Consider the following 20,687-nt stretch of genomic DNA (forward strand, 5'->3'; position numbering starts at 1 on the left):
AATTATAATTTATATTTTGTTAACTATGAATATGAAAATATAGGTAAGTATATTAAGATCTAAAACTAGAGTTACCGTACTAAATAAATAGGAATTTAAGCTTTTTTCTCTAATTGAGTATGTAATATTCTTAAAATTTAACTATGTTATCATGAGTGAGTCTATTAATATTTAAATTAAAACATTGTAGGATATGAAATGGAAGAAATAATTTACTTCTAAGTTGTTTGGTAGTAATAATGAGATGAATCAGTGTCGAAAAGTCACCTCATAATTTTTTTAAAGATTTATTTCACAGACTTAAGCAACGCATGTCAACAGCAATATCATTTTTAACTAATTTTCTCTTTTAGGAAATTAACCATTTTCTCTCAGTAAGTGTTTATGATGCACTTCCATTGACAAGGCTTGAAGGATTGAAGGACCTTCGAAGACAACTAGAACAACATAAAGATCAGATGATGGAGCTTATGAGAGCATCTCAGGGTACTTTTATATTATTTCATTTCATTTTATTTCATTTCATTTAGTTTCTTTCTTGTCATGGGAACTTTTATCTGCCCTTTTATCTGCCCTTTCCTGGGTAGAGCAGTCTTGGCTCTACAGGTCCCTGCTTATCATGACTTTGAGTATTTCTTGACACACCTTCTTGCCTGCAAAGTTTCTTTTGAGAAATCAGAATTAGAGGTATTTATCCTTTCAAAGACTTTTTCAAGTTTTAGTTCTTTTAACCTTTATAAACTTCAAAACTTCCAACAGTCTTATCGGAACTCCTCCATAGGTAACTGTCCGCTTTTCTCTTGCTGCTTTTAAGATTCTCTCTTTACCGTTAACTTTTGGCATTTTAATTATGGTGTGTCTTGGAGAGGGCCTCTTTGCATCCATTTTGTTTGAGAATGCTTCTTGGACTTGCGTGTCTATTTCCTTCACCAAATTAGGGAAGTTTTCTTTTATTATTTTTCAAATAGATTTCCATGTTCTTTTTTTTTTTTTTTTTTTTTTTTTTAGGTATATTTTATTGATTATGTTGTTACAGTAGTTTCAGTTTTTTTTTCCCCTTTGCTCCCCTCTGCCCAGTACCTCGCTTCCCTCCAGCAATCCCACCCCGCTTAGTTCATGTCCATGGGTTGTGCATATAAGTTCTTTGGCTTCACCCTTTCCTCTTATTATTTTTAACTTACCCCTGTCTATTTTGTACCAACAGATTATACTTCTTAGTTCCTGCACCATTTCCCCATTTCTCCCCCTCCCCGCTCCCAGCTGGGAACGATCCCCAGGTGTGCCTCCTGACTTTTTAAAACGCGTGACTGTGCTTTCTGCCAACCTGCTGCTGCCGCCGCTGCTGCCACCAACACACCGCGTCCTCTCCGCCCCATCTCCACCCCTCCTACCTGTCTGGATGAGTATTTCTTCTTTATATCTTTGTTTGCTGGACTTCCATGCAGTTTGATTTTCTGGAACTTCTGGTTGTTTCTAGGTTTGAGGTAGTTGTATTCCTTCTTATTTGTGGAGGGAGACGCAGCGTGTCTTTCTACGCCTCCGTCTTGGCCGGAAGTCTGATTTCCATTTTCTTGATCTTTCTCTTCTCCTTCTGGAAACCCTATGTTAGAACCACTTGAAGTTCTCCTAGAGGGTCCTTACAGTATCCTTTCTTTTTTGGGTTTTTTTAATTCTTTTTTCTTTTTCCTGTTCTGATTGGTTGTTTCTTTTTGCTTCCTTATGTTCCAATTCATTGATATGATACTTGGCTTTATGCACTCCACTCTTGTTCGGCTTTATGCACTCCACTCTTGTTCCCATGTAAATTATCCCTTATTTCAATTACTGAATCCATCATTTCTGACTGGATCTTTTTCAGGCTGTTGAGGTCCTAGCTAAGTTCCTTGAGCATCCTTATAACCAGTGTTTTGAACTCTGCATCTGATAGATTGCTTACCTCTCTTTTGTTTAGTTCTTTTTCTGGAATTTTGATACCATCTTTCATTTGGGCTATGTTTCTCTGTCTCTTCACTTTGGCATTCTCCCTGGGTTTGTTTCTATGTATTAGGTAGAGCTGCTATGACTTCCTATTTTGGTAGCGTGACCTAATGTAGTAGGTGTCCTGTTGGGTCCAGTGACACAACCTCTCCTGTCACCCAAGCTTGGTATTTGAGGAGCATCCTTCATGTAGTCTGAGTACACTCTCCTCATGTAGTTGAGCCTTCATTGCTGTTGGCAGGTCAATGGGAGTGATTTACCCAGGCCAGTCAGTTGCAAGGGCTGGCTGTGACCACTGACCACTAACGTCCTCAATCTATGGAAGATCAGCTGTGCAGGGGCAGGGTGGTGGTGCTCTGATGTGGTCTGTAGCTGTCCACTGGGTGCACTGACCCTGGGGTCTTTGGTGGTGCAGGCCTATGTCAGCCCCCACCTGTGTTCTGCCGGGGTCACCCTGCATGAGCTGTAAAGCAGTCTGCGATGGCTGCTACTAGTGGTAGACTTGGAGATTCCCAGATGAAGCTAGGCTGTGAATCTAGCTTGGCTGTTGGTAGTGCCAGGCCTGCAGCTACTTAGCAAGAGATAGAAGGGCAGGGGGCTTACTGAGGCCTGATGCTGCTTGTTTGATAGGATTTAAGAAGTTGTGAAACATGTGCCTCGACAAGCCATTCACATCTTGGGTGGGCATAAGTTAAGTGGGGTGGAGTTTCCCAGTGTCTCCAGGGCAGGGCATACAGTATTAGACAGGTTGGTGGAGTCTCAGATATGGCACCCTCCTATTGGCTCTGTGGCTCTGTCTGTGGAGGGCTTAGAAAAGGACAATGGCCTCTGCCCCCCTGTTATCTGGGCAAAAGCTGTGCCCCAGCTCTCACCTTGATGCCAGACACTTCAGTTCCTCCCTGTACACCACCGGTGCCTTTCAAGCTGCTACCCCGGTGCTGGAGATCAGAAGGAGTGAGTCTTGAGTAAGTCAGTGTGTACATTCTTTGAGGGGAACTGCTTGTGACTCCAGGAGTTTCTTCCACTGACTCAAACCCTGCTGGTTTTTGCATCCTGAAGTTATGGGAACTTATCTTCCAGCACTGGATCCCTGAGCTGAGGTTTCTGGTGTAGGGCAGGGATTCCTTGTTCCTGAGCTATCCCTCCCAAATTTTTATCAACCACACATCTTTTCCCCTCCTGCTAGTCTGAATCAGTGTGGTTTCTTTAATTCTGTAGTTGTTAGACTTCTACTCAATTTCTGATGATTCTGAGTGATGGTTCTGTATTTTAGTTGTAATTTTGATGTGTTTGTGCAAGGGGGCAAGTCGTGTTTACCTATGCCACCATCTCTTTTTTTATTGTTTTTTATTATCATTACCATTTAGTCCCCTTATACCCCGCATCCCCCAGAAATCACCACACTGTTGTCCATGTCCATGAGTCCTTTTTTCTCAATCCCTCCATCCCTTAACCTCTGACCCCTCAGCCATCATCCTGCTTTCCATATATGATTCTGTCCCCATTTTCCTTGTTCAGCTTGTTCATTCGGTTCCATATATGAGTGAAATCATATGGTATTTGTCTTTCTCTGACTGACTTATTTCACTTAGCAGAATGTTCTAAAGATCCATCCATACTGTTGCAAAGGATGAACTTTTCTTCTTTTTTCTGCCAAGTAGAATTCCATTGTGTAAATGTCCCATAGTTGTTTTTCCACTCATTTATAGATGGACACTTGGACTACTTTCATATCTTGATGATTATAAATAGTGCTATAGTGAACATAGGGTTGCTTATGTTCTTTTGAATTATTGTTTTGGGTTTCTTCGGATAAATTCCCAGAAGTGGAATTGCTGGGTCATAAAACAGTTCCATTTTTTATTTTTTGGGATATCTCCCTACTGCTTTCCACAGTGTCTGCACCAGTCTGCCTTCCCACCAACGGTGCAAAAGGGTTCCCCTTTTTCCGCATCCTTGCCAGCACTTGTTGATTTGGTGATGATGCCCATTCTGAACGGTGTGAGGTGATATCTCATTGTGGTTTTAATTTGCATCTCTCTGATGGCTAGTGAGGTTGAGCATGTTTTCATATATCTATTGGCTATTTTTATGTCCTCTTTGGAGAAGTATCTGTTCAGGTCCTTTGCCCATTTTTTAATTGGGTTTAGTTTTCTTGGTGTTGAGTTTTGTTGGATACTAACCCTTTTATCTGATGTATCGGTAAATATGTTTTCCCATTCTGTGGGTTGTCTTTCATTTTGCTGATGATTTCCTTTGCTGTGCAATTTCTTTTTAGGTTCGTGTAGTCCCATTTGTTTACCTTTTCTTTTGTTTCCCTTGCCTGGGAAGATATATTTGATAAAATATTGCAATGAAAAATGTCCCAGATTTTGTTGCTTATGTTATCTTCTATTGTATTTATGGTTTCAGGTCTATCATTGAAGTCTTTGGTCCATTTTGAATTTATTCTTGTGTGCAGTATGAGAAAGTGGCCTAGTTTCATTTTTCTTCATGTATCTGTCCAGTTTTCCCAACACCGTTTCTTGAATAAATTATCTTTAGCCCATAGTATGTGCTTGCTTCCTTTGTCGCATGTTAATTAACTATAAAGGTGTGGGTTTATTTCTGGGCTCTGTTCTGTTCCATTGATCTATAGTCTGTTTTTATGCCAAGACCATGCTGTTTTGATTACTATGGACTTGTAGTATAGGTTGATATTAGGTGCATGATTGCTCCAACTTTGTTCTTTCTCATGATCATTGTTGCTATGCGGGGCCTTTTGTGGTTCCTTATAAATTTTTGAAATATTTGTTCTCGTGTTGTGAAATACGTCATTGCAATGTTGATAGGAATTGCATTGAGTCTCTAGATTGCTTTGTGTAGTATGGACATTTTAATGATGTTAATTCTTCCTATCAATGAACATGGTATATGCTTCCACTTACTTGTATCTTCTTCAGTTTCTTTCTTCAGTGTCTTATAATTTTCTGAGCACAGGTGTTTTACATCCTTGGTTAGATTTATTCCTAGGTATTTTACTCTTTTTGAAGCAGTTGTGAAAGGGATTGTTTTCTGAATTTCCTTTTCTGTTAGTTTGTTATTAGCATATAAAACTGCAACTGATTTCTGGATCTTAATTTTGTATCCAGCTACTTTGCTGAAATCATTTATTAGTTCATGTAGTTTCTTCATGGAAATTTTGGGGTTCTCTATATACAGTATCATGTCATCTGCAAGTAAAGACAGTTTTACTTCATCCTTTCCAACTTGGATGCCTTTTATTTCTTCTTCTTATCTGATTGCTGTGGCTAGGATTTCCCATACTATGTTGAAAGGTGAAAAGCAGACATCCCTGACTTATTCCCAATCTAAGGAGAATGCTTGTAGTTTTTGCCGATTGACTATGACGCTGGCAGTGGGTTTGAATATATGCCTTTACTGTGTTTAGGTGTGTTCCCTCAGTTCCCGCTTTGGTGAGAGTTTTTATCATAAATGGGTGCTGGATTTTATCAAAAGCTTTTTCTGCATCTGTTGATATGATCATGTAGTTTTTATCTTTCATTTTGTGTATGTGGTGAATCACATTTATTGACTTGTGAATGTTGTACCAACGTTGCATTCCTGGAATAAATCCCACTTATTCATGGTGTATCATCTTTTTGATGCATTGCTGTATTCGGTTTGCTAATTTTTTCTTTTTTTTTGAGGATCTTACCATCTATGTTCATTAATGATATTACCTATAGTTTTCTTCCTTTGTAACTTCTTTATCTGGTTTTGGAATTAGGATAATGCTGGCCTCATAAAATGAGTTTAGGAGCCTTCCCCTTCTCTTGAATTTTGTGATGTAATTTGAGGAGAGGTGTTAGTCCTTCTTGGAATGTTTGGCAAAATTCATCTGTGAAGCCATCTGTTCAAGTATATGGTGACAGATTTGACTTTGGGTGGTGGGCACACTGCAATATACACATGATGTATCATAGAATTGTCATAAATGGCCTTTATTATGTTGAGGTACTGTTCTTTTGTATCCATTTTATTCAGTGTTTTTAATAATGAAAGTTGTGTCCTGTCAGGTGCTTTTTCTTCATCTATTGATATATTTATATAATTTTTATTTTTTATTTTGTTAATGTGTTATACACAGTGATTTATTTTCATATGTTGAACATCCTTATGTACCTGAAATGAACCCCACTTGATCAGTGATGTATTATCTTTTTAATGTATTGTTGTATTCAATATGATGGCGTCTTGTTTAGGATTTTTGCATCTGTATTCATCAGATATAATGGCCTGTAGTTTTCTTTTTTGTATGTTACTCTTGCCAGGTTTTGAGAGTAGGGTTATGTTGGCCTAGTAAAATGTGATAGGACGCATTGCCTCCTCTTCAAATTTTTTGGAAGAGTTTGAGAAGGATATCTATCCAGTTTTCTTTGACTGTTGAGTAGAATGCACTAGAATGCTATCAGGTCCTGAACTTTGGGGGAAGTTTTATGGTTGTTTCAATTTCCTCACTACTGATTGCTTACTTAGATGTTCCACTTAATCGTGATTCAGTCTAGGAAGGTTATATCTTTTAGGATGTTATCGATTTCTTCTAGGTTATTGAATTCGGTATCATATAGTCTTTCATAATATCCTTTTTTTTTAAGTATATTTTATTGATTATGTTGTTACAGTAGTTTCAGTTTTTCCCCCTTTGCTCCCCTCTACCCAGTACCCCCTTTCCCTACAGTAATCCCACTAGTTCATGTCTGTGGGTCGTGCATATACATTCTTTGGCTTGATGCTTTCCTATATTATTCTTAACTTCCCCCTTTCTATTTTGTATCAATCAATTATGCTTCTTAATCCCTGCACCATTTTCCCATTTCTACCCCTTCACCATCCCAACTGATAACCCTCCAAATGATCCCCATACCTATGATTCTGTTCCTATTCCGGTTTGCCTAGTTGGAAATTATTTTTAATTTTTAGATTCAGTTGTTGAAGGTTGAGAGTTTGTTGTCATTTTAATTTTCATAGTTTTGATCTTTTTCTTAAGTAAGTCCCTTTGACATTTCATATAATAATGGCTTGGTGATGATGAGCTCCTTTAGCTTTACTTTGTCTGGGAAGCACTTTCTCTGCCCTTACATTCTAAATGATAGCTTTGCTGGATAGAGTAATCTTGGTTGTAAGTCCTTGCTCTTCATCACATTGAATACTTCTTGCCAGTCCCTTCTTGCCTTCAAAGTGTCTTTTGAGAAATTGACTGATAGTCTTATTGGCATCCCTTTGTAGTTAACGCTCTGCTTTTCTCTTGCTGCTTTTACTATTGTCTCTGTCTTGAACCTGTGGCATTTTAATGATGATGTGTCTTCGTGTGGTCCTTTTTAGGTCTAGCTTGTTTGGGACTCTCTGTGCTTCCTGGAATTGTATGTCTATTTCCTTCGCCAAATATGGGGAGTTATCCTTCATTATTTCCTCACATAAGTTTTCCATTTCTTGCTCTTCCTCTTCTCCTTCTGGAACCACTATGGTTTGGATGTTGGCAAGTATAAAGTTGTCCCAGAGATTCCTAAGCCTCTCATTTTATTCCTTTCTTGTTTCCTCCTTCTGTACTGGCTGACTGTTGTTTTCCTCCTTATGTTCCAAATCATTGATTTGAATCCCGGTTTCCTTCCCTTCGCCATTGGTTTTGTGTGGATTTTCCTTCATTTCATTTAACATAGCCTTCACTTCTTCCTTAATGCATTTGTCATACTTAAGCATATTTTTCAAGCCTGTGAGCATCTTTGTCATCAGTGTTTTGAACTCTTCATCTGTTAGGTTGGCTATCTCCTCGTTTGTTAGGTTGGCTATCTCCTCGTTGCTTAGTTCTCCCAATGGAACCTTGACCCGTTCCCCCTTTTGTGCCATACTTCTCTGTCTCCTCATGTTGACATTCTCCTGTGTTTGTTTGCCTCTTTGTCTTAGGTGGAGCTGTCACTCCTGTTACGTTGTAAGGGGAGGAGCCTTAGGTGTCTCATCAGTAGAGGGCGACCTGTTTCACCACATTGTGGCGCTGTATGTGGGGGAGGGTTCAGAGAGGGAACAATGTCGCTTACTCAACACTCACCACTTTTCCAGGCACTTCTCCCACTTTGTATGCGACTGGCACCTCTCTAGTTGTTGTCCTGGCTGTCGTGCCCAGAGTTGGTGGGTCTGTGGACCTGCTAAGACTGTGGGGTCCCTTTAAACAAGCGGACTCTGCTAAGAGACTGGCAGTTTCTTCCTTCGCCCCAACCCCCACTGGTTTGCACAGTCAGAAGCAATGAGGCTTGGTTTTCCCCAGCAATGGGACTGTGAGCTGCGTGGTCTGGTCTGTTGCTGAGAGAGTGCCCCCCAGATGTCCCTCCTGACTTTTTAAAATGTGTCACTGCGCTTTCTGGTGCCTGCTGCCGCTACCACTGCTGCCACCACCACGCTGCGTCCTCTCAGCCCCGACTCCACCCCTCCTGCCTGTCTGGATGAGTATTTTTCTTTATATCTTTGTTTGTTGGACCTCTATGCAGCTCAGCTTTCTGGAACTTCTGGTTGTCTATAGTTTTGAGGTAGTTGTATTCCTTAGTTGTGGAGGGAGATACAATGTGTCTGTCTAGGCCTCCATCTTGGCAAGATGTCGTCCCCTCACTGTGGCCTCATAATATTTTTGTGTGATCCTTTATATTTCCATGGTGTCTGTGATAACTTTTCTTTCATTTTCAATTTTGTTTGAGTTTTTTTTTTTCTTCACCGAGTGTAGCCGGAGGTTAGTCAATTTTATTAATTTCTACGAAGAACCAGTTCTTTGTTGCATAATTTTTTGTATAGTCTTTTTGTTTTCTATTTCATTTAATTGTCTTTTTTTTTTTTTTCCCAATCCTTACTTCAGGATAGGCCTATGGGTTCTAGGGAAAGAGTAAGGAGGTGAGAGAGAGAGAGAGAAACATTGATGTGAGAGAGACACATCGATGGGTTACCTTCCTCACATGCCCCAACTGGGGATTGAACCCACAACCTAGATATTTACCCTGAACAGGATTAGAATCCATGACCCATTTTTGTATGAGATGACACTCCCAACAAACTGAGCACCTGGACAGGGCTGCTCTAATTTTTCCATTTCCTTTTTTGTTCTTCTATTTCTATTTATTTAAGATGCTCTGATATGTATCTATTTGGGGTTTTTCTTGTTTCATGATACAGGCTTGTAATGTTGTAAACTTCCCTCTGATTACCACTTTTGTTGCATCCCATGAGTTTTGATACAATGTATTGTCATTCTCATTTGTTTTCATATATCTTTTGATTTTTTCTTCAGCACAGTCATTATTTAGTAGGTTGTTGTTTAATGTACACATATTTGTGTTTTTTCCACTGCCTTTTGCAGTTGACTTTTCATTTCAAAGCATTGTGAGAGAATATTCCTGGTATCACTTCATATTTTTGAAGTGCTCATGATATAAAACCTTTTCAAAAACTTGAGAAAAGTTTTTTAGTCATAAAATTTTAATAGGTAAGTATATTGAAAACCGTTGTCTCCATAACAGCTTTATTTTTTCAAAACTGCTCCTAGATAACCCGCAAGATGGCATAGTGGTGAAGCTAGTTGTGAACTTGTTGCAGTTATCCAAGACGGCGTTAAATCATACTGGTGAAAGAGAAGTTTTAGGTAAACTGTTTGGTTGAATGACTGTGAGCTATGAGTTTTTTGTTTCAGTAATCATTTCATAATATTTTCAAAAGTAGTAAAAGTGTGTCATTTGGGGTATTGGGGAAATGTGAGACACAGTAGTCCCTCACTATATTGTGGTTGACTTATTGCGGCCTCACTGTATCGCAGGATCTTTAAAACTATTATATTTAATTATTTATTGCGGATTTTTCGCTATATTGCAGGATTTTTCGGTACTGTATACATATGTTGTTAAAGTTACATAGGTTTAAGAGTGTTGAATATAAGGGAAAGAGGGAGGGGCTGGAAAAAAAGTGTAGAATATGTTTAGAACATAAGTAGTGTTTATAAAAGTATAGAAAAGGTTAATAAGGGACTGGGAATGGTTTATAAGTGTGTGGAAAAGGTTTATAAAGCCTTAAAATATATATATATATACTAAAATAAATGTAAGGTTTCTACTTCTCAGATTTTCACCTATCGCGGGGGGGTCTAGAACATAATACCCACGATAAGTGAGGGAATACTGTACTAAGTAGTATTTCTATATGGTTCCAGTATCCCTAAGTCACCCTCCTTTCATATTTTCCTTCTTAGACATTTACATTATATAAAGTAAAAACTTAGTCATTTACATGTGTGCATAACTGTCAGTTTGAAAATGCCTTGCCAATAATTTAGGAAAGTGAGATACACCTGTTTTTTGCTAAGTATCAAATAAATTTACTTCTGATATGTATTATAAATGACTGGTACTTAATTTTTTTATATAAAAGATAAAAATGAGGGCTTGGACTGCTAGATTGAAGTCAAATATTAAAACTGTATTCAAGTTCTTTACTATCACTGTTTGTGAGTAAACTAAAGTAAGATAAATAGCCAGTATCATTCCTAGTGTAGATATTTAGGTTTGTTATCACAGGAGGGAAAAATCACATTAAAACCAGCTTGAAGTTGTCGTGACAGCATTCCTTCAAATAAGAAAAGTGGGAGGAATAAGAACTGCTTCCCAAATCTTACTATCTTTCAATGGAGTCCTTCTTAACTTCTCATTGAGAGTCTGACATTTAGAGTACTTACTCTTTTTGTAAATATTTTTCTGAAATATATTTTATATCAGGGAAATATGGAGATCATTAATATGTAACTTGAAGAATGTTCACAAGCAGAGCACACCCAGACCAAGCAACAGAAGCTGTTAGCGCTCTAGTTTTCTTTAATCAAGAAATATACCCCTTTGTCCATAGTAGTACCGGTTCTGGGGAGAAACCACATTTGCTACAGAAGCATAAGTGGCTTTCCTACATAGTGTGATATTTGTACACACAACAAACATCATACTTAGTAACAAGTGATTAAAAGTTACCTCTTTCAAATCAGGAATGAGAAAAGGTTGACCACTTCTACCGCTGCTATTCATGTTATATTTGAAGTTTTAGCCAGAGAAATAGTTCAAGAAAAGAGATAAAAAATTTTCAAATTGGAAAGGAAGAAATAAAATGATCTCTACTTATAGGTAACTTATATATATATATGTATATATATATATATAAAATCCCAGAGAATCTATAAGAAATCTGTTATACTGCAGCAAATAAATGAATTTAGCAATGTTGTAGAATACAAGATCAACACACAGAATTTAGTAGTGTTTCTATCCACCAGCAACAAACATTCCAGAAAGGAAATCCATTTCATTTACACTTTAATTTATAATAGCATGTGAGAATTAAATACTTGCAGATAAATATAATCAAGGAAGTTAAAGACTTGTACACATTATGTTTTCTAGAAGTGAGCCACTAAGGGACAGCCCATACTCAAGGGGAGAAAATTAGGCTTTAGCTTTTGAAAGGATAACTTTCAAAATATATGTGAACATACTTTAAGAAATGCCAGCAATACTAGGAAAGAGCATGATGGAGTCCCTTGGCATGCTGAAAATATTCCATGTTCAACTAGGTAGTAATAACACAGATAGGAAAAAAAATATTATGTGTATGCGCATGCTCATGTTTGTGTATGTGTGAGTTTTTGCTGAATTGTTTAAAGATTTGTGGTCCTTATGTACATAATACCTAAAACATTTGTCAGTTTTAAAGTCTGTTGATACTCTAATACAGTAGCTATGTTTAAACTTTCATCCTTAATATCTATAATTGTTGATATTTAATCTAGCCCTTGAATATAATTTTATAGTGGAAGATATTGCCCATATGGATGATATGGAAAGGGAATGATACAATATTTTGTAACATCTTTAATGTATTCAAAATCTTTGAGAAACATTTAACTCATGAAGAATGGCAACACAGCATTGTATTTTGGAAATTAGGAAATTTCTATTATATGTCTGATCTCTTAGCTCTAACTCTACTGAAATGTAATTTCTACATGTAGAGGCTGTTGGAAGCTGCTTGGGAGAAGTGGGTCCTGTAGATTTCTCTATGATAGCTATACGACATAGTAAAGATACATCTTATACCAAGGCCCTTGAGTTATTTGAAGATAGAGAGCTTCAGTGGACACTCACGATGTTGACCTACCTGAATAATACACTGGTAGAAGACTGGTGAGTACTTAATGATAGTTTTTTTTCTGGTACCATTTACTTAATCTGACATTCAAGGAAAATGATACTTAATAAATTAGCATTTCCATTAACTAAAGTTTTCCTTTTATGTTCACACACTTTGCTTTCAGTTTCAAGTATTTTATTTTATTTTTTAATTTATTTTTTCAGTCTCAAGTATTTTAATGAAAATTGTTATATTTTTTATTAGTGCACAAATTTCCTGAAATCCTACTTTGTACCAGTCATTTGATGTAGTGATGAATATACTAGGCAAAGTCCATGTGAAATTCTGGTGAGAATAGACTAGATAAATAGATAATAAGAAAATTGCCAGGTGGTTCTGCATAGAACACTTAAGTATGGAAATGCAAAGTTTGCTATTTGGGGCATTGGCAAAATCAAATGTGCCCCTCTTCTTAGCTAGGCTATTTTGATTCCTTTAAAATAAGTTGTACAACTGACATTTGACATCTTAAAACTTCTTAAGCTAATCAGAGTTATGTTTTACCTATTCTCTGTCGAACAAAATTGTGACAAATATTATAATAATTTCAGCTTGATAGTTATAAAGTTACTTTTGCTTTCTGTCTTTGCCCCTTTTCTTATATGTTTGTTTGTTTATTTATTTTTGGTATATGTGACCAACTCATTCCCATTTTGGGGGAGGTGTGGGTTCAAAGAATTGTTGCTCACAACTGGGCATCTATCTTAAGGTCAGTAGGTGTTTTGGATCTTTTACCTTCCAAACCCTTCCTGCCTTTTCTTGAGGAATAACGATTGATAGTAATATCTGTGCTTTCATTGTTGATTTAATGGACATGTATCTTTTTTGTTGCTGTTATAATAAACAGCGTGGCATGGTTTTTTCCCACAACATTTTATAATAAAAATTTTCAAACAAACAGCAAAGTTGAAAGAATTTTACAATAATCCATATACTTACCACATAAATTCTACCTGGGATGGAACCAGGGTATGTCTCTAACATAGAGGCAGCAGGACTTACTGATTAATTGGGTATGGAGGAACTGAGGGTGAATTCAACTTTAGAATTTATGTTTCTATATGATATATTAAGAAACCTAAAATGATGATAACTCTACATTATTTAGAGTATCAGGCTTTATGACATTTTTTGTCATCTGTTATATTTCTGTGCTCTTGCATTGTAGCCCTCCTTTTCTTGATTTTTTTTGTTTTGTTTTTTTCAAAAGAAAAGGACCTTCAGTGTTTTATTACAGGTTTTAGATGCCTTAGCCAATGATTCTCAGGTAGCTTTTGGTCACAATATGTGTGCACTTCCTGTTTGTCTAAAATTGTTCTAGATGATAATTTTATCATTTGGTGTGAAATATTCTCTCTTACCCCTAATTACATGTATTTCTTGAAGAAAACATTATCAAAATATTATTTTCTCATGTGAATTACTATGCTGTCACTTTCATTATTCATTTTTATTAGTCAATGTTATTTTACTTTATTGAGTTCTTTTAATTTTCAGTAGTCATAATATAAACTTTATTGAATGAAGGGAATTGCTATTGCAGTGATGAATAACTCAGGTTTACAGAAAGAATATGAAAAATCCTTGGATAATTTTGACTGTGATGTAATAGAATTTTATTGATGTTAAATTTCCTAATAAATATATATAATTCCTAAATTTATATATAGTTTTTTAATTTTTTTATTTGTGTTTAACATTTATCAAGATTAACTGTTGATATACATTATGGGCTTTTGCATTATACCTGTTTTTCAGTGTCAAAGTGAGATCAGCTGCTGTTACCTGTTTGAAAAACATTTTAGCCACAAAGACTGGTCATACCTTCTGGGAGATTTACAAGACGACAGCTGATCCAATGCTGGTCTATCTACACCCTTTTAGATCATCAAAGAAAAAGGTGTCTCAAATAATAAATGTTTATTGAATATCCACTGTTCTAGAACAGTTCCTTTGGCTGTGGGACAGGAATATCAAGTTGCTTAAATAGTATTATACTAACATTTATCTTTTTTATAAATCCAGCTGTACTTAACTGAATCCAAGGGATTTGTGTGGCAATGTGGAAAAGCTGAAATATAGATAGCCTAGAGAAATGATGATTGATTTGGGGAAAGGAGGAGTTCCTAATATATAGGCCATTTTTCTTAGGAGGAGAAAACCCTGACTTTGATTCCATAAAAGCCATTGATCCTGGGTGCGGTTATTAGGTATTGAAATCAACAAGCAAGTATTTGTTTATATAGCAAGTTTAAGTATTACTACCCCCCACTAAAAAATAAGATGACCTATCAATTTCTCCCTTTTTGCATCCTGATATCATAACAAGATTCCACCAAAAGTACTCTCTGAAGGACATTTAAGATCTCTTGCTTCTTTTGTAGTCTAAATATTCCTGTTTAATGTATCCTTCTCATAAAGTGCCTGAGAAATGAACGATTGAGTTTTCACTAATTTAATATCAGGGTATATACCCATCATTGAAATAGTACTTTTGAAGAATCATAAATATAATTTTGGTCTTAAAGAAATTAGTGGTAATATAAAATATTAATAAAATTAGTAATGTAACCTGTAAAACACCATAGTTAGAACATTTTAAAATCTTCATCTTGAACTCAATTCTGTTTAATACACTCGGACAAATTTTGTACATGAGACAAATGAGGCAGAGAGTTTGTGATCTGTATAAGATATTACTAGGGAGCTGAGAGTAGAACTCATTCTCTGCTGTCTAGACCAGTGATTTTTTATTTTTTTTTTACCATACCAGTGTGACTCATGTAACTATAAATGTATTTTGAATTTAAAAGGTAATCCTGGCCTCCAGATTTAGTTTTAACTGTATGTAGTATTATTGGAAAATAGATTTGTTTATTGTTAGATATTTGCTATACATGGGAAAGGTGAAATGTATTTCTGATTACCTTATTTATATTTTCTCATCACTTTTTTTTCCCCAGTGTTTAGAGGTTCCCAGACTTGATAGAGAAAACCCTTTGGAGGGCTTGGATGATACAAGTCTGTGGATTCCTCAAAGTGAAAATCATGACATTTGGATCAAGACACTGACTTGTGCTTTTTTGGATAGTGGAAGCATAAAAAGTGAAATTCTTCAATTACTAAAGCCAATCTGTGAGGTAAAAAGATACTTGGTCTTGCTTAATCCCTTTCTGTCTTTGCTTTTTTCATTTGCTTTTTCCCTTTAATAGCTTGCCTGTCCCATTCCATTTGGCTCCTGTGTATAGTGTTGCGGTCTATAACATATCTAAAAAGAGAACTGAGGTTGTCTTCCTTATGCAACATCACTATACTCGGCTGTTGTGAATCCATCCAACAGGACATCTTTATGTAGCCACAACTTTATGCAGTGGGTTTCAGCTGTGAGGTAGTTACGTACTGGCTGGGTTCTAAGGGGTACATCAAGCAAATAGTTAAAATTCTGGTCACTGTAAATATTTACATTAAGCAAAAGCCAGCTCTTGTTTTGTTTGTTTCCTCCTTTTTATAAAGTCTTTGTCATTTACTTTCCCTGATATGCTTTCTTGAATGAGAAAGAGAGATGGTGTAGCAATTAGTATTGTATTTTTATTTTTGAAAGTACAGTACAATTTATTTCAATAGAGAGTATGTACCAAATCAAACAAAAAGTATGTTACATGCTTTTATCAAATATGTCATCCAAAACAGCACGCTGATGGTGCTCTATGACTTTAAAAGCTACCTAATTCATAGTACTGCCAACATGATTCACCAGAAATGTGAAAACAAAATATCTGAGAGGTCAAACATCCACCAATTACAGATAACTGGTGAGAAGTGGATATTGTGGTAAGGTTCACTCATTGAAAGTAGTTTACAACACAGTCTTCATTTCTTACAGAAAAAGTGCTAACAGTGAGTCAATCATCAGACTGTCTGTGGTGCTGCACTGCACTCGACCACGTCAGCAGAGCGAAACCCTGATGCACCCACAACTCATTTCTCATTAGTGAGCACACCCAAGATGTTTGTAGAATTCTGACTTTGGGCCAGAAGATAAAATGTTCAAAACATACATTTATGTATACGTCAATTCCTAGTTCCTTAATTTCTCTTTTCCCAAAACTGGACTTTTGCCTTGTCTTTACTTTAACAAGAAATTAGTAATGGTAATCTATAGTCTGTCTTCATATTGTTATGGAGTATTAGCGAGCAAAGAGGACACGAGGCAATTTAGAAGTAAATTTATGGCGTTTATTTACCTGGCCAGGGACGGGTCTTCCCACTTTCAGAAGCAGAAGATGGGAGAGCCGCCCCGCCTTACAGACTAAAAGGTTTTTAAAGGCAACAGAACTATTCCTATGTCCTTGGGGTAACTAGATAACAACAAAAGAGAAAAAAAAACTACACAGGCGTGAGAAACTACATATATACATACTTTCTAATTTAGAAGGAACTTCAGCTGATAAATACTTGGCCCGACACTATTCTCATGTCCTTGGGGTAGCCAGATAACAGCTAGAGTCAGCTAGCAAAAGGGGGCTCAAGGTTGCTAGGACACGTGAGCAAAAAATAACCTGCCACTGAGGTAAAACACAAAAGATGGCAAAGAGTAAAAAATAACCCATTACAATATATTCATCACATGTGTGTGGCATGTGATGAATATATGAAGATAGTATTCTGGCAAAAATAAGGTTCAGTACACTTTTAATGTATCAGACATATTAAAGCATTTTTTAGTACTTGGGAGTATACCACAAATAAACATTCAAATTTTATACCCAGAAATTGAGGTTACTAAAAAATAAACATTTTAAAATTACTATTGTAACTCAACACTGAGTTTAGCAAATGTGCAAAAATCAGATTTTCAACTTTTTTCATTAACTTTGATCCCTATTTCTTCTTATATCAAATGCAAGAACTTCTGTTATTAGTAACACTTTTCAACTTTAACATTTTATTTACAGTAGTGAAATAATTTCATTTGTAGACACTATATGAAAATGGCCTAGACTGGAAATGAGCAATTAACATGGTAACTAACCACATATGTTTTATATAGATATTCTAGGTATGTTTGAATTTCTTTTTAAAAAACACTATCTGGTACACATGTTCTTTGGTATGTTTTTAGCAGTATATTGGATTTCTGGCATATTCATCCATCAATTTATTAAAAGCTTATATAGCAGTAGCATAGAATAAAGTTTGAATTTTTTTTTTTTTTTTTTTTACTTAAACTATTGATGTGCTTGTGTGTTTTAGGTAAAAGCTGACTTTTGTCAGGCTGTGCTTCCATACTTGATTCATGATATTTTATTACAAGATACAGAAGAATCATGGAGAAATCTGCTTTCTACACACATTCAGGGGTTTTTCTCTAACTCTTTTAGACACTCTTCACAAACAAATAGATCCACAACCCCTGCAAATTTGGATTCAGGTATTCTGTTAAATTTCTCACATTTATACTTTTAATGTCTCATTTCTAGAGAAAGATAGATATGTTTGAATCTTATCAAGATGCTTTATAGGCTTAATTTCATAATCTAATCATTTATTACTTCATTTATAGATTGAGGGTAACAATTGTAGCAAGTTTTCAATGAGATGATGTATATTTAGCACCTAGGATAATACTTGAGTCAGAGTCCCACAGTAAAATGTGGCTATTAGTAATGGAGCAACTAATGGAGCATTCAGTATGTGTCAAGCACTGTGTTTGGCACTTGGCAATATAGATATGAACAAGACACACCCTATATTCTAGCAAAGGGAAAGGCAGCCAAATGTGCAGTCAAATATTATGGCTACTGTTGGAGATATCATGGAATTTTCATATGAAAGCTCTGACTGACTCATTTTTTAAAATCTTTTCTATTACATAATCATATTTATTGTGGAAAGTATAGAAAAATTAAAAATTAACAGAAGTTAATGAAATTACCCATAGTTTTATGATCTAGAATAATGACAGTTAACATTTGGTATGTATTTTTCCAGTTTTTTAATTGGATTATACTTTATTTAATTTTATAACCTAATATTCTTCATGCTACCAAAGTATTTCCTATGCTAAGAAGAGCTCAAGCAGAAATTCCATCAGGAACTCGGTTTACATTACATGTGTATGTATAGTTGAGTACATCATAGGTCAGGTTTTCAAACTTAAATTTCAATAGAAAGAAAAATTTCATAGATCTTTAATGTTAACTTATTCTCTTTAATATAATGTATTAATGTATTTTATGTGCAAACATAAGAATAGGTACAAATTCACTTAATTGTATTTTAAGACCAATGCAATTATAAAGAGAGTATTAATTTAATGTAAATGTCTTCCCAGACTTGACTGGTTACTTTGGCACATGTCATGATTACTCAGTTCTCTCATTTTTTTTTTTTTTCTTTTTCACTTTTACTAGTACAAGTTTAATTTGACATGATGGCAATGGCATTTAGACTTAACTTTACTCTGCTTCATGTTTTACGTGTGTTCTTTTCTAATGGCTAACAGCAATTACAGATCTACTATTTTGAAATAATTAATTATAATTATAAATATAGATATGGGTGCCCATCCTGCAGTTCTCCTGGATTATAAATTAGTCATGTAAATGGTCCAAAATATGCTGATATGAATTTTCTTTAGACCATTGTAATGAAAGTCCTAGAATAAAAATTCTCAGAGACTTTGAAAAGTATCTAGAATATATCTCCTTTTGTTAATCTGGGAAGCACAGGTATAAATAATTCACAGTTACCAGTAAGCACTTAAACATTAAATATTACATAATTAAAAGTAGTATTAAACACAATTTTATTGTTTACCAAGTGTAATATAATCAGTACCTATGATAACCTGACACATTTATTATTATGAACATGGCCAAGACTTTTTTTTTCACGTTTATCATTTATACATGCACATTTAAGTACGCACATTTAAAGACAAAATCAGCCAGTTTTATTTCTGTTTAGAATGCTGATCTTTTCATTGCCTTAACTGCAAATTCAAACTTTACATGTAAAATTCTGTTATTGAAAAGGAAAGTAAATATAGATTTCATTAAATTAATTGGTTTATCTTTTCTGATCTCCATAAGTCTCACTGCCTTCACTTGAATGTCCTGTGTGCATCTCATACTCAACTTTCAAAAGGGAAACTTACCATCTTCGTTCTCTTCCCCCAGCCTGCTTCTCTAATGTCTGCCTCTTCAGGGAATGACATGCAGTTGCTTAAGCCAGTAATCACTCACATGACTCAGCTGATTACCAAATCCTGCCAAATCTGTTATCAATAACTTTAGTTCATGTATTTCTCTTTGTCCCCATGTCCTTACTGCTTTACATCTCTCTGGTTCAGCCATATTGAAATTCTTTAAGTCAATTCTCCAAGTTCTTTCTTTTTCCAGTCATCTTGGGTAGTATAGCTGTTGCCTGGAACACTGTCCTTTCCTCCTCTCCTGCTGGACCATCACTCTTCTTTCAGATCTCAGTTTTTCTGTGAAACTTTTTCTGTTGAATGTATGTTCCTTTCTATGTTCCTCTATGGTATTCTAAACTTTTTCTATTATAGTATTTATCACGTTGTATTAAGAGTTTCTCAGGCTATTTAATGAGTTCTAGGTGGTGAGAAATAGTCTGTCTCATTCATAATTTTATACTGTATCTAGAACATGAAAGATCCTAAATAAATATTTATTGTATTAATGAATTAGGCACCTTTGGAAGCAAAATTAAATTAAAATTAATTTCTAGTTTTATTAAGCACAGTAGTTTCTTTTAAAAGAAAAAGAATGCCATTAAATTTTATTTATTAATTCATATTTATTAAGGACTAATTTTGTGCTAGGTACTGTCCACCAGAACTTTTTTTAGTTTAGAGGAAGTTAGACACACACATCAAAAGAAGAATGTGATTGAGAAAGTCCACCTGGGACTGAAAGGAGGTATCTTTGCTTGTTTGTCAGAGCCAGAGCACTTCTCCTGGTGGTGCTTGGGTAAAAAGTCACAAAGAACAATGCTTGCTGTTGTGGACTACTTGAGGAGACAGAAGAGGTAATTAATGAATACTTCTTTTTGAGTTTGGGGATTTGGAAGTGTAACTTGTTACTCTTCAGTGAATTTTAACATGATTATTTGAAGTGATGTGGCTGCAAAGTGCTGTATTTAATTTGTGTGATGCTTATACCTCCCTGTAATAATCCCTGTTTAGGGTAGTACTTCAGTTAAATCAGTGTCAGGAACTCTATTCTAGTCCTAACAGTACCAGTAGCAATGTTATCTTTGCTAAATCACATATCCTTTGAGGCTTTATTATATTTTATCTACAAAGAGATGGGAAAGAAATAATTTATGTTCCAGGTTATATTCAGTTGCATTACTTTTCACTTTCGTTTTAGCTCATAATAGTAACTACATTATCTAAAAGTCTCCTTTATGTACCTTTATTATAAGATATGTTTCTTTTGTCCACT

General features: G+C 35.5%; 1 protein-coding gene across 1 annotated transcript in view; it reads left to right on the forward strand.

Moving 5' to 3' along the window:
• Window positions 1-20,687, forward strand: part of ATM (ATM serine/threonine kinase) — a 173,680-nt gene that overhangs the window by 85,313 nt on the left and 67,680 nt on the right. The window contains exons 32-38 of the mRNA XM_090265885.1: window positions 354-486; window positions 9,542-9,637; window positions 12,041-12,212; window positions 13,978-14,119; window positions 15,183-15,359; window positions 17,473-17,650; window positions 20,181-20,268. Of these exons, the coding sequence (XP_090122011.1) occupies window positions 354-486; window positions 9,542-9,637; window positions 12,041-12,212; window positions 13,978-14,119; window positions 15,183-15,359; window positions 17,473-17,650; window positions 20,181-20,268 (986 nt within the window). The remainder of the gene's footprint in view (window positions 1-353; window positions 487-9,541; window positions 9,638-12,040; window positions 12,213-13,977; window positions 14,120-15,182; window positions 15,360-17,472; window positions 17,651-20,180; window positions 20,269-20,687) is intronic.

The sequence above is a fragment of the Furipterus horrens genome, unplaced genomic scaffold (assembly GCF_987537825.1).
Source record: "Furipterus horrens unplaced genomic scaffold, mFurHor1.1.pri manual_scaffold_2, whole genome shotgun sequence".
In the NCBI taxonomy this organism is placed as follows: Eukaryota; Metazoa; Chordata; class Mammalia; order Chiroptera; family Furipteridae; genus Furipterus; species Furipterus horrens.